The 23536-nt window shown below is 35.9% G+C and overlaps 2 protein-coding genes across 2 annotated transcripts; one reads left to right on the top strand and one right to left on the bottom strand.

Moving 5' to 3' along the window:
* The first annotated feature begins 7837 nt into the window (after positions 1–7837).
* Positions 7838–8645, top strand: LOC104879336 (glycine-rich cell wall structural protein 1). The gene has a single exon (XM_010651947.3). The coding sequence runs from the start codon at positions 7889–7891 to the stop codon at positions 8432–8434; it is 546 nt and encodes a 181-aa protein (XP_010650249.1). The 5' UTR covers positions 7838–7888; the 3' UTR covers positions 8435–8645.
* Positions 8646–10158: 1513 nt separating this feature from the next.
* Positions 10159–11357, bottom strand: LOC104879335 (glycine-rich cell wall structural protein 1-like). Its single transcript, XM_010651945.1, has 2 exons — positions 11292–11357; positions 10159–10902 (listed from the first exon to the last, which is right to left on the bottom strand). Exons 1-2 carry the CDS (start codon positions 11355–11357, stop codon positions 10159–10161), a joined length of 810 nt encoding a protein of 269 aa, XP_010650247.1.
* Positions 11358–23536: the final 12179 nt, after the last annotated feature.

Below are 23536 nucleotides of genomic sequence, written 5' to 3'. Positions count from 1 at the left end.
GAGATCCAGTGACTCAGTGGTAAGATTTTATCAGAATCTGTATTTTGGGAGCATGGAGGTATACATGGTCTAGATGGTGTCATTTTTGGTCAGTTACGTTGAGAGAAAGGGGTGAGAGACCTTTGGTGAAGAGGAAATTGTTAAGGTTATTTTAGACCTAAAGGGTGATATTGCACCTAAACCAGATGGATTTGCACTGATTCTTTACAAGAAAGATGGGAAGTTTTGTAGTGACTTCGGCATATATATAAATGAATATTTTAGATCAAAGTTAAGATTAAGTTCAAATTCTACCTTTATTATGCTTCTTGTTAAAAAAACAGAGTCCATCCAATGAATTACAGAGCATGTATAAAGACAACTGCAAAGTTTTGATCAAACAGATATGAAGTGAAGATTTATTGAATAGAGAATATAAGGAATACATGTTTTAGACAGAGTTCTCATATATTATGAGTCTTTCAAAATGCCAAACCATCCTTGGGGATTCTAAGTGCGAATTGAAACTTAAAAAAAGAGAGTTTGAATCTATAGCCCCAAACACATGAAGAGCACAATAATGTAGTTTGTTGTCCTGAAATTTCTTTCTCTTCTTCTCCACTCATTAGATTTACTGGATAGGACAGCTAGAGTCTCAATCATTCTCTATGTATATTGAATGTATAGTTTTATTGTCCTCTTATTCCTCTAGTTAATAACTATGTGCTTTCCCGAACCTCTTAAGCTTGTGGTATTCAATTGGAGTCACTTGATGTATGATGACAACTCAACCTTATGGTAGAGACAACCAAAACTACTCAAAATTTTTAATGAAGGCTTTCCTACAAGTATCCCAGGAGGAGGAACTGCTAAGAGAGATACAGAGGTCACTGCCTAATGTCTATGAAAATGGATATAGTAAACTTAGGTATGATTCTATTTCAGTTAGAAATTTTATTCAGTGACATTTGGTGGCACATACAGGATGGGTTGCATCCGAAGAAAGCTTTGGAAAATTTTCTGATGTTAATTCGTGCATACATTGCACCATTAATGAATTGAGTATCTCTGAACCAGGGGGGAGAAGTCAATAAAGGGAAAATTACGAGCTTAATGAAAGGTAAGAATATCTAATAAAGCTTCTCAGTAAAAGAAAAGTAAAGTATGCTGAGACAATGATGATAACTAAAGTTTGTATGGATTGTGGTTTGAACATAGTTTTTATGGTTTGGCTTAGAGATCAACAACCATCACTCTTTTTTTCTGGCATATCAGGATTAACTTTTGAAGGATGGAAGGAGTTAGGGTAGAAGAAAAATGGAGATTTTTCTGGCTGGTTGTAAGAAAGAGAGATACCCAGCTCTGATTGGCAGAAGAGGCAGAAAAAGCAAAAGAGGGGAGATTTGAAGGATGCGAGTGTGCTCAGGACTCTACAGCAGTAAAAGGCTGCTTGAAATTCTGGGGTGGTGGATCACTTATGTTCAAACTGAAGAAGAAAAGATGGCAAGAGATGATGAATGGGATCTAGCTATGAGTATGAAGATTAAGAGCATAGATGTCATGTGGCTCTGCTTTGCCTCATGGAAACCATTTTAACAAGGATCATCTGATCATTGATGAAGGGGATTATTGGTTATAAACAAACTATGGATTATAATAGTTATCTAAAAGAGCACACAAACAATGTGTTCATTTCACTCAGTCATCAAGATGGTTGAGTTTTAAAGGGGGCCTGTGAATGTAAAGGTGGGTGTTGGAAGCAATGAACAAGCATCAAATTGGAAAGGGAAGTGAGGTTGGTAACCAGGGTTAGGGTTCTACAGTCTAAATCCAATCCTTGGGAGTCATTTTGTAGTTGTCAGAGGGCAGCAACTTTTTCTAGGCACTAATTATCAAAAACCATACAAACCAACCCATTGAATCAACGGCTTTATAATTGATATCTACACCATTTTAGTCAGTGCTTGCATCTTGGCTAGTGTCTTGTTGAGGGTTGTTGTAGCTCACTTCAACTTTCCCCTCCAAATAAGTAAACAAAACTTATATGTGCCCTTTTCCATTATTTCCAAAAAGAAAACAAAGGAAAATGATTATTCAACAGAAACAATGCATCCGAAATAGGGAGTTAGAAAGAAAATTCAGAGCGTTAGAGGGAGCTAACCAGAATGTTTCTGCTACAAAATCCAATGCTCCCTGTGTTCATCCTCAAAACCCACATGGAAAATGGAAAATGAAAAAGAAAAGATAAGATTAGCGAGAGTAACTTACGGAAAGATCTAGTTTCATCATTAATAGGCCTATCATTTGAAGGCGGAACCGTCAGCATTTACAAATGTATGATCTGCTTCACCGGAAGAAATAGAAAAAATTGTATCGAAAATATGATAATTGGTGTTATATGTAATGATATACTTCATGGTTTTAAAATGTTTTACGATGTTGTGTTATACCCGATTGCAAAGTCAAGCAAATAGACAATTCTAACAAGGCTAAACAAACAAATTTTCACATTAAGGTTATAGATTGATTTTAATATCATTTATAACAACCGCCTCTCCCAATTGTATAGATGTTGTTCATTAGGAGTTCAAATGAACCGCCAAGACTTTAAAACATATCTACTTTGTTCGAAGGGCCACATCGAGTTCAATAATCAATTTTAATATCATTTGTAATAACTAATTATCAACTATTTAGATGTTGTTCATTCAAAGTCCAATAAAGTCCTTACGACTTTTTTAAAAGAATTAAATTTTAAAAAAATACTATCGATACATACCCAATGTTGAATCTATTGTGAAATCTGAGTTTTGTTATAATTGCATAAAACTATGGTATAAGCAAATAAGATCAAAATATGCAAAAAAATAAAAAAATTCGGAATAAACAAATGAGACCAAATTCTAATGGGATGGAACGAAGATACAAAATAATGAGATATACTTAGTATAAAATAATTGGATTCTAATCTAAAACAATAAGCTACACATGTGATACATTTCATTAGTAATACATTTTTTGTAAGTACTGAAAAAGTGTATTTAAACGGTGTAAACATGGATGAAAATTTCGTGATATTTTATAAAAAATTTATTAAAATATTGAGCTTCAGCCTTCAATGAAATTATCAAAATACCATTAAAATTTTTTTAAGTACTCTTAATTTGGGTGAAAAGTCATTATTAGATTGAGAATGTTGTCATTGTTTGGATTTTGATTTAGACTTTTAAATTTTGGACATTGTTTAATGTTAGAATTCAGTTATCGTTTAAATTCTTTAAGTTTGAAGTTGTTGGAAGGATAACACATTGATATGTGTTATTTTTTTTTTAGTTGAGTTTTAAGGATTATAATATATTTTAGTATATTGTTAATTAATTCATAAACAAGATGATTGTTAAGTCATTCGCATTTTAAGTCTTCCAACTTAAGGTGTGAAATAACTATCATACCCTTGAAATGGATTTTAGGACGTAACAAGAAGTTTGTAAAACTTATAAATTAAGGAAATTAGAGACGAGAGAAGAGGAAGAGATAATTAATAATTCGTCTTGCTCATTTTGAAAAAAAGATTTAAAATTTTTTTTCTATTTTCTTTAAATATGATATTTAACAAATATGGACTTAAAAATCTAAATTTTAGAATGACTTTTATAGGTGTAAGAATAAAAGTAGACTTTCTGATATATCCCTACCACTACATATTTGCTCTTACCTTTTGTTTTGTTCTTACAAATTCATATCTTGCTAATTATCTATATTTATATATGAATGAATTTTTAAGTATAAAATCTAAAGAAAAATGTAAGGAAGAAAAAAGCTCTTTTTTTCAATGGGAAAATTGATTATCAATCGGTTTTGTGCAATGTAATTTTCTTGTTATAAAAATGCACATTTGTGTGTATAACACAAGAATTTTCGTTACTTTAACTAGTACCAAAGGAGGGAAGTTCTCTGCAGTGAGCCAAATTTTTTTCTCAAACCATGAAAGATCCTAATGGAAAGTACGTAGAAAATGAGACTCGGCTTTAAGCTCTTGATGACAACAGACTTGGACACTTACCATACTATTTGAGGGGAGAAAATCTACTTATTGTGTCCATACAAAATCAAGTATAAATTTGATGGTTTCGAAGAAAAAGACACAAAGCATGCTTACTTGCTTAGCAACCCTACAAACAATTAAAAGCTAGAGTTTTGACTTTATTGAACTTTATAATGTTGGCTGATTAAAGGGGCATAGGGAGTATGGAGCAGTTGGGTTTTTGAAAGGAGTTTGAAACAGCCCTGGCTTATATGGAATTTTGTCACCAAAATGAGCTCGGGCTCTTACAAAACATATACAATCCACATTATGGGCCACTTTCATCTAGGTGATCCCAACTTGGTTTTTTTGTTCTATCAAGAACATTTCTCAAAACAAGCTTGTTAGTGTATTAGATCATGTTGCAATTTTGTTCTATTAATGCACTAAATTTGACATATCTTATGTCTCGGAGGTCTTAACGATTGTACTAGACTTCAAGTTATTGAGATTGAATTCATTTGAGGTACATATGTGCTGGTAGTATAATGACAAGTTTAATGGCTAAAAAGAAAAAAATAGGAATGGTAATTGAGAGGGAATATTGGAAAAGGATGCAAAATAAAGAGAAAAATAGGGGGAAACGTTCAAACACCATAATGGGGAAGTTCAGACATCCGATGGACGTTTAAATGTTCTACTTAGGGACATTTAAATGCTCATTGCACACGGTTCAAATGTTGGTACCCTAGTTATTTTAAAATTTGATTTTTGCTGTTTTAAGATTGACTTTTTATTTTTTAATTTTTTTTGTAAATTCACATTATTGTTTAATATAAAAACCTAGTTTTTAAATATTGATTGATGAAATTGTTAAGATAGAACCTTAAAAATATAACATAATGTAATAATAAATATATTTCATTATTATTTATATATATATATATATATATATATATATATATATATATATATATATATATAATATATGATTTTGGTTCCCGTTCACTAATTAAAACAGATTTTATGGTTTTAAATTTGATTTTTTTTTTCTTTTTGGTAAATCCACTTTGTTAAAACCTTCTTTGAATAATCAACTACGATTTAACATTAAAACCTAATCTTTAAACATTGATTGATAAAGCTATTAATATAGAACCCTTAAAAATATGGCATGATGTAATAATAAATGAATTTTATTATTATTTATAACATACATGATTTTGGTTCTCTGTTCACTATCCCATTTATGCATTATCTATGTTGAACATTCATGCCTTCATCACTTGCATTATAGCATTGTACATAACTTAAGTACATTAGGAATTGTATGAAATATCCAAGTCATAGGTTTTCTGCAAGTAGATAAGTAGTTCTTAGCTGGTTCATGGATTTAAATAATCAATTTGAAGTTGTAGCACCCTACATCATAATTGGAGGGATGATTTATCTTGGTCATCGAGATGATATTTCTATATATAGTGAGTGTATTAGTATATATGATTATATATTAGACAAAACTTATGGTGAATACATTGACTATCGAACAATCACAATTTCACTAAGCTACTGTATTGTATGTGTTTTCAACATTGTGAGAACACTGATCTAATGCTAAAGTTTTCAGTGACTTTGACCTACAAGTAAGATATTGAGATTGTCATATATTCTTTATAAATTGAGTCATTATTGATTAAGACAAATATTTGCATGTATGTTCAAGATAGACACCATGATACCTTGTAAGTTTGAGATAATGTATTGGATGATCCTAAGTACATGTGATCTTGAAAACTCTAATAAAATCACCTCAGTGTGAATCATTCATCATTGTATCAATTTGTTCGTGTGAGAAAAGTGAGAAAGAAGTTAAGGGATAATCCTTGGTATATTGTAAAGATTTATTGTAACCTAAAAAATCCAAAAGTACCTAGAAAAGAAAGAGCTTTGATTGGAAAAGTTCTTGGAGATAGCGTGGATTGTCTTCTAACTTGGATTGAACCTTGAGGGAGTGGGGATCACTAAACCAATATAAATACTATTTGCAATCTTTTTGCTACTCTATTCACTAGTTATTTGTAATGATTCTTGCATTGCATTCTCAACACTTGTTAAAATTAATCAAGGTTTTAAAAAATTGATTAATCAAAACCTAATTTACCCCTTTTTGGGATTTACCAAAGTTGGATTAGCTCGTCACCTAAAATAGATTAGTTTTTCTTTCAGGAAGAGTTCACTATTTCAAATATTTAAAGTTGGAGTTTTAAAAAGTTTTATTAACTAATTTAACTATTTTTCTTTTAAAAAAATTATGTTATAACTGTATTTAATTATTATTTTTGTTTTATGAAAGGAAAAAGAAAAGAAGAAAGAAAGAAAGAAAGAAGAGAGAGGTTACCAATCATGAACCATTAAGTGGAAATTGAGCAGAACAGCTAGCTGGCTTGGGCTTATAATCGCCAGGGCCATAGGTTGAGATAAGGCCATTGGGAGGTGTTCCATGCATGGTTGCAATCAATATGATGGGTCACACTCCGACCCTATGCCACTTGCGTTGTTTGTTTAAGAACATCAACAATCCCACTGACCCCGCCCACTAAACTATCCAAAGCTTCAAATAAATTCGTGAAGTTCTTCATACATTGAAATAAGACTGAGTCACCTCTGAAGCTTAGAAGAAGGTGGGGTGGTTCACATCCTTCAACTAAGAATCACATAGAAGGAGAGAGATTTTAAACTAATACAGATTGTTGACGATTATCAAGGCAATATTTTCTAGTCATGAATTAATTGGACACTTTCTTCTTCATTTTCTTAGAATTGTGGAGGCTAATTATTAATGGCCTAAATTCATTCCTCCATTCACCAAGACAGGTGATTATTTCTCACATTCTTCGGACCGCGTACAAGGAAGCCACGTTGTTAATCCCAAGCGTAACCATTACTTTCCTCACCATAAAAGCTGAATAGAAGTCAGCTTTCATCGGTTCTTGGACTGTTGATAAATCCGAGGATGCAAACTACAATTTATAGGACAGGAGTTCATCTTTATGACGATTCTAGTTAACCGAAGCCAAGAGGATTTTAATCCACTGGTATTGAGTATAGTAAATGAGTGAGGCTCTCTTACGTACTTGAGACAGAGACATGGAGTTGTGAGGCCATGAAAGAAAGCCTTTTGCAGCTGATATGGTAAGCATGTTATATGGCTTCACACAATCGCGCAAAAAATGGATGGCTATATCACTAGGCTTTCCTCCCAGGAAGAAAAAAAAAATTGTTTCCTGTGTAATTTTAAAATTTTTATTAGAATTTGTATGGGAGCATTTAGTAGAAAAGTTACTAACATTGCTAAATATTTTTACTGAAAATTCTCACTTTTTATTAATAGTACTAAAAAAAAAAAGCAACCATTTATATAGTCCTTGAAATGAAAAATTTGGGGAATAAATTCAAGAACTTTGATGGGAGCAACACCGGGCTTGTGCCACACTGAAACTCGACCCCACTAACACATGGCATTGGCGTTGGGACTGCGCAAGACATGCACACAAGTCACTTAAGAGGAATCAACAAGTCGCATGCCCATTCATGCAAGCCCTCGAATCACGTGAAATTATTTACTTCTCCATTTTCATTTTCTTTCCATTTTGATCCCACCTAACTCTGACCAAAATTGAAAGAATTTCTCGCTTCTCGAAATTGCGAAAGCAAAAGACATTGCCAATTTATGGAAGCCCTTTAATACTCGCAACTGTCACCTACACCCACCGTTCTTATCTTCCATAAAAGGGACCTTATCTTAGTGCACTTCGGTCAAAACCATAGTAGAGAGTGTGTGTGTGCGTGAGAGAGAGAGAGAGAGAGAGAGAGAGTGGGAGAGAGATGGCAAGTTGGTGCGTCATGTTGATACTTGCTTTGGCAGTGGTGCATGCAACTGCTCGTAAGGTACCAAACGACCAAGCAGTGTTGGATGCTCATGTACCAAAGGTTGGCACACCCAAAGGGGCTGCCGTTGGAGACAAAAAGAATTTTATCACGTACGGTGGGGTTGGCGGCTTTGCTGGTGTCGGTGGCTATGCTGGAGTCGCCGGGGTGCTACCGGTCGGTGGCGTGGGAGGAGTTGGTGGACTTGGTGGTGCTGGTGGTGCAGGAGGCCTTGGTGGGCTAGGAGGAGTGGGTGGGTTGGGCGGTGCTGGTGGGGTCGGTGGGTTGGGCGGTGCTGGTGGCGTAGGCGGGTTGGGCGGTGCTGGTGGCTTAGGTGGTTTGGGCGGTGCCGGTGGCTTAGGTGGTTTGGGCGGTGCAGGTGGCTTAGGTGGTGGTGCTGGTGCTGGTGCCGGTGGCGGAGTTGGTGGTGTTGGGGGCGTTGGTGGGGCCGCTGGTGGCGGAGTGGGTGGTGGAGCTGGCGGTGGCATCCTACCATGCCCTTGAATTGGTGCAATGCAAGATGTTTAGGTGTTTGTTGTTGTGTTTAAGGTTAGTCACTAATTAATTAGTGGTATGTTTTTCCCTTGTTTTTTTGGTTCAGTCAAAGCCTCAAAGGTGGTTGTAGCTCTCTATGAAAACTTGCTCCTAAGCTGTTTTCTTTCTGTTCTATCTGGTCAAGTTTTCTCTTTTCGTTGCTAAAAATATTTGTGCTCAACCCTTCATTTTTCACTAGTGATGATGCTCCTTTCTCTAAATAGTTCAGTCGAAATTATTGTTCAAATTATAACCTAAGACGGAGGATTAATGCATGTGACTCACAAAAATTGCACTTCACGATATAAGTGTCTAACTGACTTTCTGATTTGCCTTCGGGATCACATTTATGTTTTGAAGGAATACATGTCATTAAGAGAAGTACCCACTCTAAAGAAAAAAACAGCCAATGTAGTTTTTTTTTTTTTTTCTCTCAAATCTCTCTCTTGAGCTTACCCTGGGGTTCTATAGGTTTCTTAGAAGTTACAGGAATGGCTCCCTTTGAAAAGAAGACCTCCATTTATTTTCAGTTGAACCATTCTGTGGCCTCGTCATAGTACAAGGAAAAGAGGATTTTTCATGAGAATCCACAATGGACTCACCTTTATGCATGCATGCTCCATTTTTGGCTTGTGAGAGATGTTTTATCGTAAAGTTTTTTCCACAAACTTATAAATCTCGGAGAGGACACAACCTCATAATCATCTATATGTCTTCACTGAGAAGCTAGTTTTAGAAAGTTTACAGAAGTAATGATATTCCATGAGGTGGGGAGGGAAGTTGCAGGCAGAAGATAAGGCTGCAAATGAACATTGCATTACCATTTTGCATGGATGCCACCTGCATGGCCTGCCTCATCCATCGCTGTATTTTGCTTTTAATGAACCCCACTTGATATTTAATGCAAATTACATAATACTTTTTAAATAAATTACACGTTAGGAAATTCCCTCCACCCTTTCAAATTTTTATATCCTATAGATAAGGGTGGAGTGTTGTAATTTTAGGCTCGGGAAAATAAGAAAAATGCTAAAAAAACAAAAAATGATTTGTATATTATTAAAAACTATTAAGAAATTTAATTATTTTAAAATTATTTAATTTTTATATAAAAAAAAGTTAAAAAAATTTAAAAAAATATCTAAAAATAATTTATTAACTTAAATTTATTCCTTATTTTTCTTTTTTCTTTTTTCCGAGAACCAAAATCTTATTTAAGAAAAAAAATTTAAGATATTGATTCAACACTTACCAAAATTTCAATCTCGTGAAGATATGAAAAATAAGAACAGTACGGAAAAAGTGAGATTATGTACATATGGTGAGATATACTTTTAACAGCAGCAGGCCCTGTATTTTATTGAAAAATCAATTTCGAGAGCGAGTGGCACGAATGGCTAGAAAACAGTATTTATCAATTAAGCATAGCCAGGCATTCGCATAAAACTAGCTCCCATTCTGTTTGCAAAAGGAAAATGTCATCTAGAAGAAGCACACCACTGTGATTGATAATCTTATGCTGGGTACATGGACCAATGCTAAACTTCAGCCTTGGAAAATTCCAAGGGTTATTTCATCATGCGAAAAATGTAACAAGCACAAAAAAAGGAAATATGAAAAAGGACTTCAAACAACATAATTACCAGTAGACCCGTTAACAGAAGAGGATGGGATTTAGGGGTTTTCTTCTGTCATCAGCGCCCATGACCACCTCCACTGCCAAAGCCACCCCCAAATCCAAAACCACCACCAAAACCACCGCCTCCCCCACCTCCACCTCCACCTCCACCGCCACTTCCACCATATCCTCCGCCACCTCCAGCTCCAAATCCTCCACCAAACCCACCCAACCCTCCTCCTCCCCCACCACCGCCGCCGCCACCTCCAGAATTCCCTCCCATCCCAACCCCACCAGCTTCTTCCCCTCCACCACTACTCTCATTTCCGTTATCATCACTATCATCACTGCCACCAACTCCAGAGGATCCGTCATTGTTTCCTCCACCTCCACTGCCTTGATCACCAACGGGAACATCCCCACTCCTCTTTCCCCCACCCCCACCTCCATCAGTACAGTTCCTGTTTTCCCCATTACCACCAAAACTAGGTACCTGACCAGATGTCCCACCTAACCTACCAGTACCACTACCACTTTCGCCACCTTCTTGACCACCATAATTGCCACCTTTTCCTCCTTTTTCACCACCTTCTGCACCACCAGTACTGGGCACACCACCGTATACTCCTCCCCCGGATCCACCACCTCCAACACCCTTATAACCACCATGATTTTCACCTTGTCCTACGGACCCAACTCTTCCTTTGGGATTGCCCCTAGTCCCTACTCCACCAACAGTGCTGCTGCCACTCTCTCCAGGATTGCAATCCACTTTTGTATCCCTGAAACCAAGACTTTTAATGGGCCTGGAGCTATCCACCTTCAAAATCAATAAGGATAACATTAAGATCACAACAAGAACCATATAATGGAATTCCTTCATGTTTGCAGCTGAAGGATTAATGCTCATACTGTTGAAGTTCAAGAACAGATTCCCATAAATAGAGCAAGCCCTGCAGGTGGTGGATTAGGGTGCAGCTCCCTTCAACAAAAGTACAAGAAAACTAAGTTGCATGGTGCATGTGAATCTGCAAGACAGCTCAAGAAATGAATCGGCACTAACTTCTGAGTTTCGTCCAGCTAGTGGGTTTCTAACTTTTATTTCAGTTGCCGGGGTTTGGTACGTGAATCTGATCATAGCGTAGCCATAAGCTTTGTGGTTCCAATGCACTCATCGGTATTTTACAAATTTGAGAATAAGAATCCAACTTGAAACCGTGGTGTCAGACCAGCCGGCCGAGCTGGCCACTGAGAGGTCGTTGCTACTGCTGCCATAATAAGCAATATTGTAACACTCCGGTTTTCAATTCCAGGTGAAATTTAAGAATCAAAAAGTTTCTCTAAAAGTATCAGTCAAATGGTAAAAAAAGAAGGGTGAAAATCTACTCCTCCATATTTAATTGGGAAATTTTTTTAAAAAGCGTGTAGACTTATTATAATTTGAAATTTTGCCATGTGAGATTTAAAGAGTGAGAATCATTTGAAGAAAAACTTAGCTATTGGATTATTAAGATTAGATTTTGAAATTTTCAATATTGTGAAAATTAATTTAATAATTATTGGATAATTTTGATGAGAAAAATTGATGAAATTTGCATTATGTCGAATTGTTAAAATAAAATCGAATTTAATATGATGATGAATCAATTTAATTTTTATAATTGGATTGAAACTTATATAATGACAAAACATAAAATAGAATTGAACCGAAATTAAATCAAAATTAAATATATTATATGAATATAGAAATTTATAAAAAAATTAATTAATTAATTAAATATGAATATTATCATTTAGTAGATTTTATTTTGAAAGACTGATTTAATTGAGGTATATTCAACCAACCAAATATTAGTGGTTGAGAGTATTTAAAAAGGTTGATAAATTTAATGAACTAATTTAACCAAATTGGACAAGATAATTTTGCATTGGTTGAGGGATTTAAAAAATTTTGACCAAAATAAGAAATTTATATAAAAAAATAAAAGTTTGTCAACCTAAGAGAGTCTAAATCTCTTCAAGAAACACCTTTTACAATTCCACAAAAATACTTTTCCATATATATATATCATTCATGCAGGTTTAAAAAGATCAAATTTATACTAAATGTTTATCTTTAATAGACACGTTTTACAACTCCATAAATTTGCATATATACACCTTCCAACCACATAGTGAAAATTTTTCATATTATATTAAATGTGTCTTCTCAAGAAACACTTTCCACAATTCTATAAAATTGTATTTATATTAAAGATATCTCTTAAATAGACTTCCACAATTTTCATATAAAGTGAAAATTTTTTAATTTATACTAAAGGCAGCGAGACAACACCTTCCATAATTCCACAAATTTGAATGTATACTAAAGGTGTCTCTTAAAGAGACATCTTCCACAATTCCACAAATTTGAATTTATGCTAAAGGTATCTCTTAAAGAAACACCTTTATAGTTCTACAAGAGATGTTATCTACCATTTTTTTATCAATCATACATGTTAAAGAAATCAAATTTATACTGAAAGTATCTCTTAAAGAGACTGTTAGCCCAAGGGTTCTCCTAATCGGGTTTTGATAATAACAAACCATGGTTAAGTAACTAATTGGTTTAATGTTTAAAAATCTCAGATATAAACTCGAAAATTCATCAAAGGACCAAATGGATACAAGATCGAGACGCTTGGAAGACTTGAGATCATAGCAATGACAATCATATTCACAGGGTTTAGAAAGTGGGTATTAGGGAACGTACCTGGATAGCATATATAACTCATAGCATGCTTCCGCAAGACAGGGAGAGGTTAGATAACAAACAATAAAATAAGAACTCCTAGCATGCTTGTTATCTAATTAGCATAGAAAAAAAATTATCACAATATACAAAACCATCAATTATCACTAATATCTTCTATATAATTTCTAAAAAAATAAATAGACATGAGTTCATCAAATAGCAAAGGGGGCAACAAAGATGAGTTTTGAAAATTTTCCTTATGTAGGGGTTTCACCAATTCCCCAATTGATATACACGAATTTAGCCCAAAATTATCCCATTTATTTGGGACCACAAGCTTTGATTTGTGTTTTGTTCAAAACCAAAATTTTCATTGAAAACTGAGAATGATGCAAACCGATCAAAAAATGATTGCATATTATTTTAAGAAAATGAGATTTCAATTCTAAGGACTCTAAATGAATTTTTAAAATAAATTTTTAAATGGATCTTTTAAGAAAAGTGTTTTATTTCAAAATAAAAAAAAAAATTAATTTGAGAACAACAAGACATAAGGAACAAAGTATCGAGCAAAACAAAAGAGAATAAAATCACAAAGTAGAATTTTTGACAACCGAGAAAATTGAAGTGGTGGGAATGGAGGCCAATCTTCACTATTTTCCGATGGCCTCCAAAAAGTAAATTTTACCATAGACTACCAAAGCAATAAACTATTCGAACTTAGATCATATAAGCTAACGAGATACCCACCAAGAATTAGTGACTATTTTCGAGGAACATATCAATTAATAATAATAATCAAGAATTAGCACATGATCAATCAAACACACAAATGCATCTAGACTGATTAAAATGGGCCAGATTAAGTTAAGGCAAACATGAATTTTCAGTCATAAAATTAATTTTATTAATAAGAATACCTAAACTGAATAGATGAGTGAAGCTAAATCAGAGCAAACTAAAAGCATGAACTTTCAAATATAGAATCAATTTTATTAATGAATTAAAACTATAAAAGTACCTAGACTAATCAAAATGAACCAAATTAAATTGAAGCAAACTAAAAAAAAAATGAACTTTCAAACATGGGATTAATTTTTCTCAATGATCTAAAACTATAAAAGTATTTAAACTAAATAGATGAGTTAAATTTAATCAAAGTAGACTAAAAACATGACTATTTTTTTTTTTTTACATAAAATTGATTAAACCAAAAAAATTAGAAACTCATAAACACATCTAAACTAAAAGAAAAATCAACACTAAAGTAAATTGAAATAAAAAAATAAGAACTTTATCATGTAGAATTAATTAAACTAATTATAAAAAACATCTAAACTAATGAAATAAATTAAAATTAAACTAAAATAAAATTTAAAAAAAAAAAAAAGAAAAAAAAAACTTGCCTTCAAGAATGCATATTGTTGAATCTGTTGTAGGAAGACCGCTCTTGGATGCATGTCGTTCTTTGTGTGTTTCAGAAAATCATATCTTAATGGGTGGCTTATGTGGCGGCCATCTTCCTCTTTCCATAAGATACAATTCCATAAGTACCCGAACCAAGTTCTTTTATGTATTCCAGGTCAGAATTTTATTTTATTTTTTATAATCTACAGCACTCTAGTGGCTAGAAGAGAATAAAATGTGGCCTGGTTGTGTAGTTGACAATGACGGGAATTGGAGGATTCATCGTTTTCAAGGATGCATGGATGGATGGGCTGCTGTCCAGATGGTTCCGTCAGTGAGTTCAAACAGCTGCTTCTTTGCTCTCAAATCTCCTTGCACTGATCCCTTCAAAACAACCCCTCTCACACTCTCTAAACTCTCTCTTTTATATCCCTTGAAATACCCTCTCGCATGCTCTCAAAACTCTCTCTTCGGATCATCTCAAACAACAACTTCTCATGCTCTAAAAACGCGGACTGATCTTTGTGCGAACAGCAGCCTATGATCCCCTCAAAACGCCTGCTAATCTCCTCCCAAACGGCAGCCTCAAAGGCTCTAAAAAATCCCTCATCCGATCACTTCAAATAGCAGCCTCTCACGCTTCAAAACACAGGCTGATCCTTTCCAAACAATAGCCTCTAATCCCTTCAAAACGCCTCCTGATCTCCTCCCAAACGGCAGCCTCCCATTCCATGGAATACTCTGTTTCTTTTTTTAATCTCCGCGGATATATGGAAAGTGCATATGTGGTGACTCACTTGGAGATTCTATAGGATGCAGCCATGTGTCCTCCTTGGTAAGTAATCAAATCCTTACCATGTTGACTTTTCTTTCTAAAAAAAACAAAAAGAATCTCCTCACAACCCACTATATGCATATTGTGCACTAATGGTGAACTGCATGTCCACTTCTCCTCATGCATGGACTGTGTTCTCTCATGCGGAGTGCGTGTTGTGTCCAACTCTTTCAAGGATACAACTGCTTTGCTTATGGCAGCATGTGGATGAAGAATTGATGTGCAAATTGGAGGTGGACCAATCATCGAGGTTCAGGAATCGGGATGCCAATGTTGCTGTCAGTTTTCCTTTCCTCTCTTCAATGCACCCTGAAAATGTATCAAAAATGGTGGGGCTGGTTGGTGGTCGTCTTCCCAATGGTGCAATTGCACCATTATCCTGATCAGAATCTGTGTCCGCTCCTCTCCAAAATCTGGTGCATCTCCATTCAAAAATCTAGTACATCTCTTTTCAAAAATCTGGTGCATCCCTCTTTCAAAAATCCCATCATACTCCCTTCCAAAATCTGGTCATCTTTTCCCTCAACAATCTCGTGTATCCTTTCAAAAATCTGATCATCTTTCTCTTCTAAAAAAAGTCCAGCACCATCAAAATTCCTTTTTAGTTCCTCAAGAATCTGCTAAAAATTCTTCCTTCCATACTTGCTCCCACCTTGCACCTGTAGGGATCCTTCAATATGTGGACTATCCAGATCTTTCACATGCGTGCTGGCCACTTACCATCCTTGCTTGGTGATATCTTCCTTCCTTTTTTTTACATGATTCTTTCCAAGTCTCTTTATTTGGCTGTGATCTTCTCTCCTTGATGGCTCCAAGTCTTATGCAAAAATTGAAAATAAAATTGAAATAAGAAATGGGAGTTATGATCAAAATGAAATATAACGAAATAAAATAAAATGTCAAATCACATAGCCACAAAATCCAAGATATCAATTTGTGGGATTAAAGAATGAATAAATAAGTAGGTAAAAAACAAATAAATTGATAAAAGTATAAAAATTAATATTAGACGTATGCAATTAGGAAAAATCAGAAATTAAATTAATGCAACAAATTATAATAATTTATATGTCAAACCCAAACCATTAAAAATCAGAAAATTCATTCATGCAATAAAAAGTCAAGCCAACACTCATCTTATCCCGAAAAATAAGTAACCGAAATCAAGATCATGCCTAAGTGAACTATGCCAAAAGAAGTGTCTAAGTGACCTATTCTGAAAGACTATCTAAGTAATCTAGGGTGAATGTGTGCAAGCTAGAAGGTGCTAAGTGCATCTAAATGGGCCTAAGGTGGTGCCTAATGGTCCAAGTGTATCTAAATGGGCCTAGGGTGCCTAAGTGGGCCTAAGTCTAAGTGAGCCTAAGTCTAAATTAGGGTTGTCAAGAGTCATAACGGGGTTAGATAAATCCCTTAACCAAAGTCTCCGAGGTGGCTCAAAAAAGGTAAGTAGTATGAGTAGCTATGGGCCACCAAGGAACTACTATGGAGCACTGGAAGTGAACTTAAAGACATGTGCTAAATGGACAAAATTGAGGGTTTACAGACATGCAAAATTGTGGACCCGCATTTCTCATATGCGCCCCCACTCGATCGGCGAGACTCGCTTTTATTGGTGAAAATTTTGTTTTTGGAAAAGTCAAAGTCGCCACTTATTTTATTTTTATTTTAAAATGGAAAATAAAACAAGAAAGAAAACCTTAAAAAATAACTCCATAATTTTTGGAAAAGCGTGTTTTTAAAAAAAAACCAGAGTTTAGTTTCGGAAATCAAGTTATTTATTGGGAATGTACCTCTAGGAAGTAACACCCCTCTAAGCCCTACATAGGTCTCTACTGACTAAGTAGAGGGAATTGGGGCAATTAATTGGTTGATCGTGGATACCTAAGTAGGCTGGGTGATTCCAAGAATTGCATGTCAAACAAGAAAAACCAATCATAATCATAAAGAAGATTTAGGGCGTGTACCTGAACTGCTTCTCAAGCGCTATAAAACATCAAAGTTAGTATAGAAATATAGCACACAACATTTGTTTTAACAAGGGCAAATCAAACGATCAAACATATATTAAGGCAATCAAGCATACATCTAAGCACCTAAGGATCACATCAAACATAAATAAGGCTCATAACAACATGCATGTTCATGGAATTCTGAAAAGTAAGGGATAGAGAGCGTACCTGGATAGCATGCATAATTTATAAGATTCCTCAAAAAAGGCTAGAGTGGTTAGGACAAGTATATATCGTATAACATCTTTATTATGTCTAATATACAATACCAAAGCCAAAATTGAGCTAAGATAAATCAAATGACTCCAAAAACAATAACAATTTCAAGTAAAGTATGAAACCATCAGCATGCAATTAGAAAAGGGAGCATAAAAAAAAATTTCTAAAAAATGGCTTAGAGTGGAATTTAATTAAGAAAAAAATTCAGGAAACAACTCCTATAGATCTAGATCAACTTACCGAAGGCCAAACTCTCATTCAAATGACAGATTGCAGCAAAGACACGGTGCTTGAGCTTCCACAGATGAATGAGAGGGAGCAACATCATTTTGAGTGGATAGATGGAGACTTCTACTACTGTTGCTGCTGTCGGCAAACCTTAGAGAGTTGGAGGTTTCTATGTGAAGTCTTTCAGATGACAATGGGCTAAGCTAGGCCAGGCCAAAATGTGGAAATGTGAATTCGTTCAGGTCATAGCAGACACCTTCAACGAACACCTTTCACCCGCCTAGGACACCCTAACACTCTCTTTAAAAAAAATGTCTCTCCTCCTCCTGGATCAGCCGTTCCTTTCTTTTCCTTTTTCTTTCTTCCTTCGGCTGCACTTTTTCACAATCAAAATCGGTGTCCGCTCCTCTCCCAAAATTCCCTTCATTCTTTCTTTGGCTAAATTATCCTTTTTTATCTATCCACACAGTCGACTCTTAAATTTTTTTTTTTCCAATGATGTTTATGTCCTCCCTTTTTCAAACCACCAGCCTGTGTCTTTCCTTCCTAGTCACATTTTTCCTCCCATAATGAATTCTTCTTTCTCTTTAGATTCTTCTTCTTCTTTGTCCTCACCAACCGGCCACCTTCCCATCAGCGTCCTCCCCTTTGACCCGCCTCTTCATGCCTTTTTTATGCACGCTGAGAATTTTCCTTTTAAACACAGCCCTCATTCCGTCCACATACACGTTGGATTCCTCTTTTTCACTTGCCCAATAGCTTTGGTAATTTACCATTTAAAAAAATCACAACAACTGCATTCTCTTTTCTTTCTTTATGGGTGGTCCCTCCTTGAATTTCTTCCTATATTCGACTGCCACTTCCAATGTATGCACTCTGAATATCCCACCAAGATGCGGTGGTGTATGATTTCTTTCAATCTTTGGTGGACTTTCCTATAAAATGTCAAAGTTAATAGACTAAATAAAATAATAATAATAACAATGATAAAAATGAGTAGTAATAATAATAATAAGAAACATTTCAACAAAATTATTAAATTAAAATAGATAAGTAAAAACAAGTATTACGGAAAAGTGACAAAATAATAAGAAAATAAAATAATGGAAGAAATAGACAAGATAATAAATGAACAAAAATAAAATAAATAAAAATTCCAATCATGCAAGCCATGCGAGGCATGCAAGATATGCCAAAAAGGTGACCTAATAAAAAATAGATAATCCTAAGTGGGCCAAGGTGTGCCAAAATGGGCCCAAGTGAGCCTAGGTGGGTCTAAGTGAACCTAAGTGAGCTTAGGGTAGTGCCTAATGGGCCTAAGGTGCCTTAGTGGGCCTAAGGTGGTGTCTGATGGGCCATGTGTATCTAAATGGGCCTAAGGTGGTTCCTAATGGGTTAAGTATATCTAAATGGGTCTAAGGTATCTAAGTGGGCCTAAGGTAGTGCCTAATGGGCTAAGTGTATCTAAATGGGACCAAGGTGCCTAAATGGGCCTAAGGTGGTTCCTAATGGGCCAAGTATATCTAAATGGGCCCAAGGTGCCTAAGTGGGCCTAAAGTGGTGCCTAATGGGCCAAGTGTATCTAAATGGGCCTAGGGTGCCTAATGGGCCTAAGGTGCCTAAGTGGGCCTAGGGTGCCTAAGGTGGTGCCTAATGAGCCTAAGGTGCCTAAGTGGGCCTAGGGTGGCGCCTAATGTGCCTAAGGTGGTGCTTGATGGGCCATGTGTATCTAAATGGGCCTATGGTGCTTAATGGGCCTAAGGTGCCTAAGTGGACCTAGGGTGGTGCCTAAAGTGCCTAAGGTGCCTAAGTGGACCTAAGGTGGTGCTTGATGGGCCATGTGTATCTAAATGGGTCTATGGTGCCTAATAGGCCTAAGGTGCCTAAGTGGGCCTAAAGTGCCTAATGGGCCTAAGTGGACCTAGGGTGGTGCCTAAGGTGCCTAAATAGAGCTATCAAGAGTCACAATGGGATTAGGTAAATCCCTCAACCAAGGTCCCCAAGGTGGCTTAGAAAAGATAGGCTATACGAGTAGTAATGGGCCACCAGGGAATTATTGTAAAGTATTGAACAAATACCTAATAGGACATGTGCTAGGAGGACAAAATGGAGGGTTTACAAATATGCCCCTCATCAGTAGAGATCACAAGTGTAAGGAATGTGAGTAAAATACGAACAATGAATGGAACGAAGTGAATTATACCGAAGAACTAAAAAAAAAAAAACCAAAGATTTTGTCTTAGCACATGACGAGAGTAAGCTCGGAACATAGGATCTCAATCACAAAAAATAGAACCACTTTATGTCATGAGCTTAAAGCTCTATGTGGAAAGAATAACTTTGGGCCATAGATGAGAAAACAACTCTGGGTCGAGAGCTCTAAGCTCTAAATGGAAAAGAAATTACTCTAGGTCATAAATGAAAAACAACTCTAAGTCGAGAGCTCTAAGCTCTAAATGAAAAAGAAATGACTTTGGGTCATAAATAAAAAACGACTCTGGGTCAAGAGCTTCGAGCTCTAAATGGAAAAGAAATTACTCTAGGTCATAAATGAAATATAACTCTGGGTCGAGAGCTCCGAGCTCTAAATGGAAAAGAAACGACTCTAGGTTATAAATGAAAAACAACTTTGGGTTGAGAGCTCTAGGCTCTAAATGGAAAATAAATGACTTTGAGTCATAAATGAAAATCAACTCTAGGTCAAGAGCTTTGGGCTCTAAATGGAAAAGAAATGACTTTGGGTTGAGAGCTCTAGGCTCTAAATGAAAAAGAAATGACTTTGGGTCATAAATAAAAATCGACTCTAGGTTGAGAGCTCTGGGCTCTAAATGAAAATGAAATGACTCTGGGTTATAAATGAAAGACGACTCTAGGTCGAGAGCTCTGAGCTCTAAATGGAAAAGAAATGACTTTGGGTCATAAATAAAAGACGACTCTGGGTCGAGAGCTTTGGGCTCTAAATGAAAAAGAAATGACTCCGGATCATAAATGAAGACGACTCTGGGTCGAGAGCTCTGGGCTCTAAATGGAAAAGAAATTACTTTAGGTCATAAATGAAAAACGACTCTGGGTCAAAAGCTCCGGGCTCTAAATGGAAAAGAAATGACTCTGGTTCATAAATGAAAAATGACTCTGGGTCGAGAGCTTTGGGCTCTAAGTAGAAAAGAAATGAAAACCAACTCGAAGGTGGATAGGAAGCAAATAGGCTTAAAGTCGTATACTCAAAATGCCAAGGGTTAGACTACTAAACTTAGGAAGAGAAATATGTCCCAGTATCCAAGGTGCTCACACTGTTGAAACAACCAATAAACCAATCATCCGCTAAAATCAATGAGTCAGAAACCGATGCATCATGACAAACCTTTGAAAAAATTGAACTGAAAGAACTCTCTATGTTTCACAAGCAGCTCTGGTGACAAACCTTAAAATGTAAATCTCAGAGTATGTATCGCAACTCATCTAAAAGCACATCTCAAAGTATAGAAAAAATACTGCTCATTTGGATAACCCAATCCGCAAGGTAATCAGGGCCTGCTGCCCATCTATCTTCTGGTCGAGGTCGGCTATAGCCTCCTGAATCGAAGCCATGACCATGGCAAACTGGTCAACCATGACTACCTGGGAGTCCATATCTCTCTGATCTACTCTCTGGTTTGGCTGATCTGATACTTTGGTCAACCTGCCTGTAACTCTAGTCCACGAAGGCGAATCCAGATTGGGCACCAAAAATACTCCTATAAACACAGAAACACTAGATGAGACGTTGTACAATGGTAGCTTTGTAGGAATTGACTAAAAGGTAATCAAGCATATAACCCATGTATACTCAAACTGATACTCGTATCTGATCACACCAAAATGAGACTATGGAGAGGGTAACTGAACCCAATTGTAACCAATGCAGCTATGAAGGTCCACAGATGCACCCACGTGTAGGAATGAAATCCTAATTGGGTCTAGGCTAACCTACAAGGTTGAGGTGGTTCTATAAGATAAAATAGGTGGGTTAAAGGATCCCTAACAGAAGCGATCGTACCCTTCGGCCGTACGCAACCCTCTGCACACCTCCAAGGAGACGAGGTGCTTCCATGCAAGATAGTCATCACCTCCACACATGCACTTCATCGCATTCCTAGGGGTTTCTTAATAATGAAGGCTCTCTCATCTCTCAATACTCAGGGATAATCTAAAGTGCACAGTGAAAGATGTGGATGCATCCGAAAAACCAAAGGTCTAAAGTGAGATAGTGAACAAAGACAAGCAATCATGCAATCATGCAAGAGAGATGGTTGTCATGTGACAAGCAATCAAGCGAAGTAGATAAATATCAAACAATCAAAGTCTTATCTAACATATGTGAGAGTGAATCATGCTAAAGTGAGCAAGCAATCAAGTGATCATTCAAGGCAATCAAACATGTTGAGATAGCAAACAAATCAAGCAAACAAACTAAAATCACCTTACCTAAAAAATAGGAGGTACCCTCTAATCAACCAATTAAACGCCACATTTTCATCAACTAGTGTTCAAGCTTGATCCTCAAAATCCCCAGTGGAGTCGCCAATTTGTGGACCTACATTTCTCACATGCGCCCCCACTTGATCGGTGAGACTCACTTTTATCGGCAAAAAATTAGTTTTGGAAAAGTCAGAGTCGCCACTTATTTTATTTTATTTTAAAGGGAAAATAAAATAAGAAATAAAACCCTAAAAATGACTCCATAGTTTTTGGAAAAACGTGTCTTTGAAAAACCTGAGTCTAGGTCAGGGGATCAGGTTACCTATTGGGAAAGTACCTTTAAGATGTAGCACCACTCTAAGCCTTAAAAAGGTCTCTACTAACTAAATTATGGGAAACTTGGCAATTAATTGGTTGATCATGGATACCTAAGTAGGTTGGGGTGATTTTAGAATTAACATATTAAGCTAGAAAGTCAAATCATGATCATAAAAGATAGTCAAATGGTGCATACCTGAGTTGCATCTTAAGCGCTATCACAAGACATCAATGGTTAGTTCAAATAGTATATCACCCAACATGCGCTTTATTAGAAATAATTGAACAATGAAACATATATATATATATATATATATATATATATATATATATATATATATATATATATATATATATATATATATATCAAGACATTCAAATCCTAGAATGCTTGTGTAGACCCCATTGAATGGGGGACATTTCTTTTGTTTTATTTTCTCCTTCTTCATCAACTCGGGAATAAGTTGTATGAGATGACTGGATAGGACTAGTAGCCAAAGGGGACTGATGGGTGAGTTGTTTGAAAAATGGGGGACATAGCCGTTTGAAGAAGAAAGACAAAACTGAACAGAAAATGGGGCTACATGACAAGAAAGACATTTTTGTGGGTTGTGACGGGGATATAGATAGCTTGTGGAGCAAGATGGAGGGATGACATAGAGTTTTTTTTTTCGTTTTCTTATAAGAGACTGAGCCGAATGAAAAACTGGCTAGAAATAGAGAGAGGTAGGGATAGCTTGGGGGGACAAAGGGGCGTGTTTTGCAAGCTAACTGGAGGATTTAGAGAGAAAATATATTTTTTTGGGCGGGGGAAAAAGAGAAAAAGATCTTCCATTGGTTGTTGCAGGGAGATATGGGGTGAGCTTGAAGGAGAAGGAGATTTTTTTCAGAGGGAAATTAAGAGTGAACCAGTGAGGAACCTTAGAAAGAAATTGAAGAAAGAGCGGGAGAGGAGCTTGTCAGTCCGATCCTGGTATGATTTTGGCACTCCTTTGTATTTTCTCATTTCAGAGTGTTCTATCTTGTTTCCTGATAGTTTTTGGGTTCATTAGATGATTTGGTGTGGAGGTCACAGGCCACTTATTTGCTTTGCTGTGTCTGTTTTTTTATGTGCATGCTCTATTAGGACCTCACGTTCCGATGTCTTTGTTTCCCTTTGGAAAACACTTGATGTATTAATCTCTCCTTGAGTTTGATAAATAGAAATCTTGTTATCACTTCTTGAAATTCTTCCACCTATATT

This window comes from Vitis vinifera, chromosome 5 (assembly GCF_030704535.1).
Source record: "Vitis vinifera cultivar Pinot Noir 40024 chromosome 5, ASM3070453v1".
NCBI lineage: Eukaryota > Viridiplantae > Streptophyta > Magnoliopsida > Vitales > Vitaceae > Vitis > Vitis vinifera.
Note: the sequence above shows the minus strand (reverse complement) of the source record. Positions and strands in the feature narration are given on the sequence as shown.

Excerpts from the sequence above, each read along its gene's own strand:
- LOC104879336 (XM_010651947.3), top strand. The coding sequence starts at position 7,889 with ATGGCAAGTTGGTGCGTCATGTTGATACTTGCTTTGGCAGTGGTGCAT.
- LOC104879335 (XM_010651945.1), bottom strand. The coding sequence starts at position 11,357 with ATGGCAGCAGTAGCAACGACCTCTCAGTGGCCAGCTCGGCCGGCTGGT. Across the intron at positions 10,903-11,291 it reads GTCTGACACCACGGTTTCAA|GTGGATAGCTCCAGGCCCAT; the intron begins GTTGGATTCTTA and ends TTGATTTTGAAG.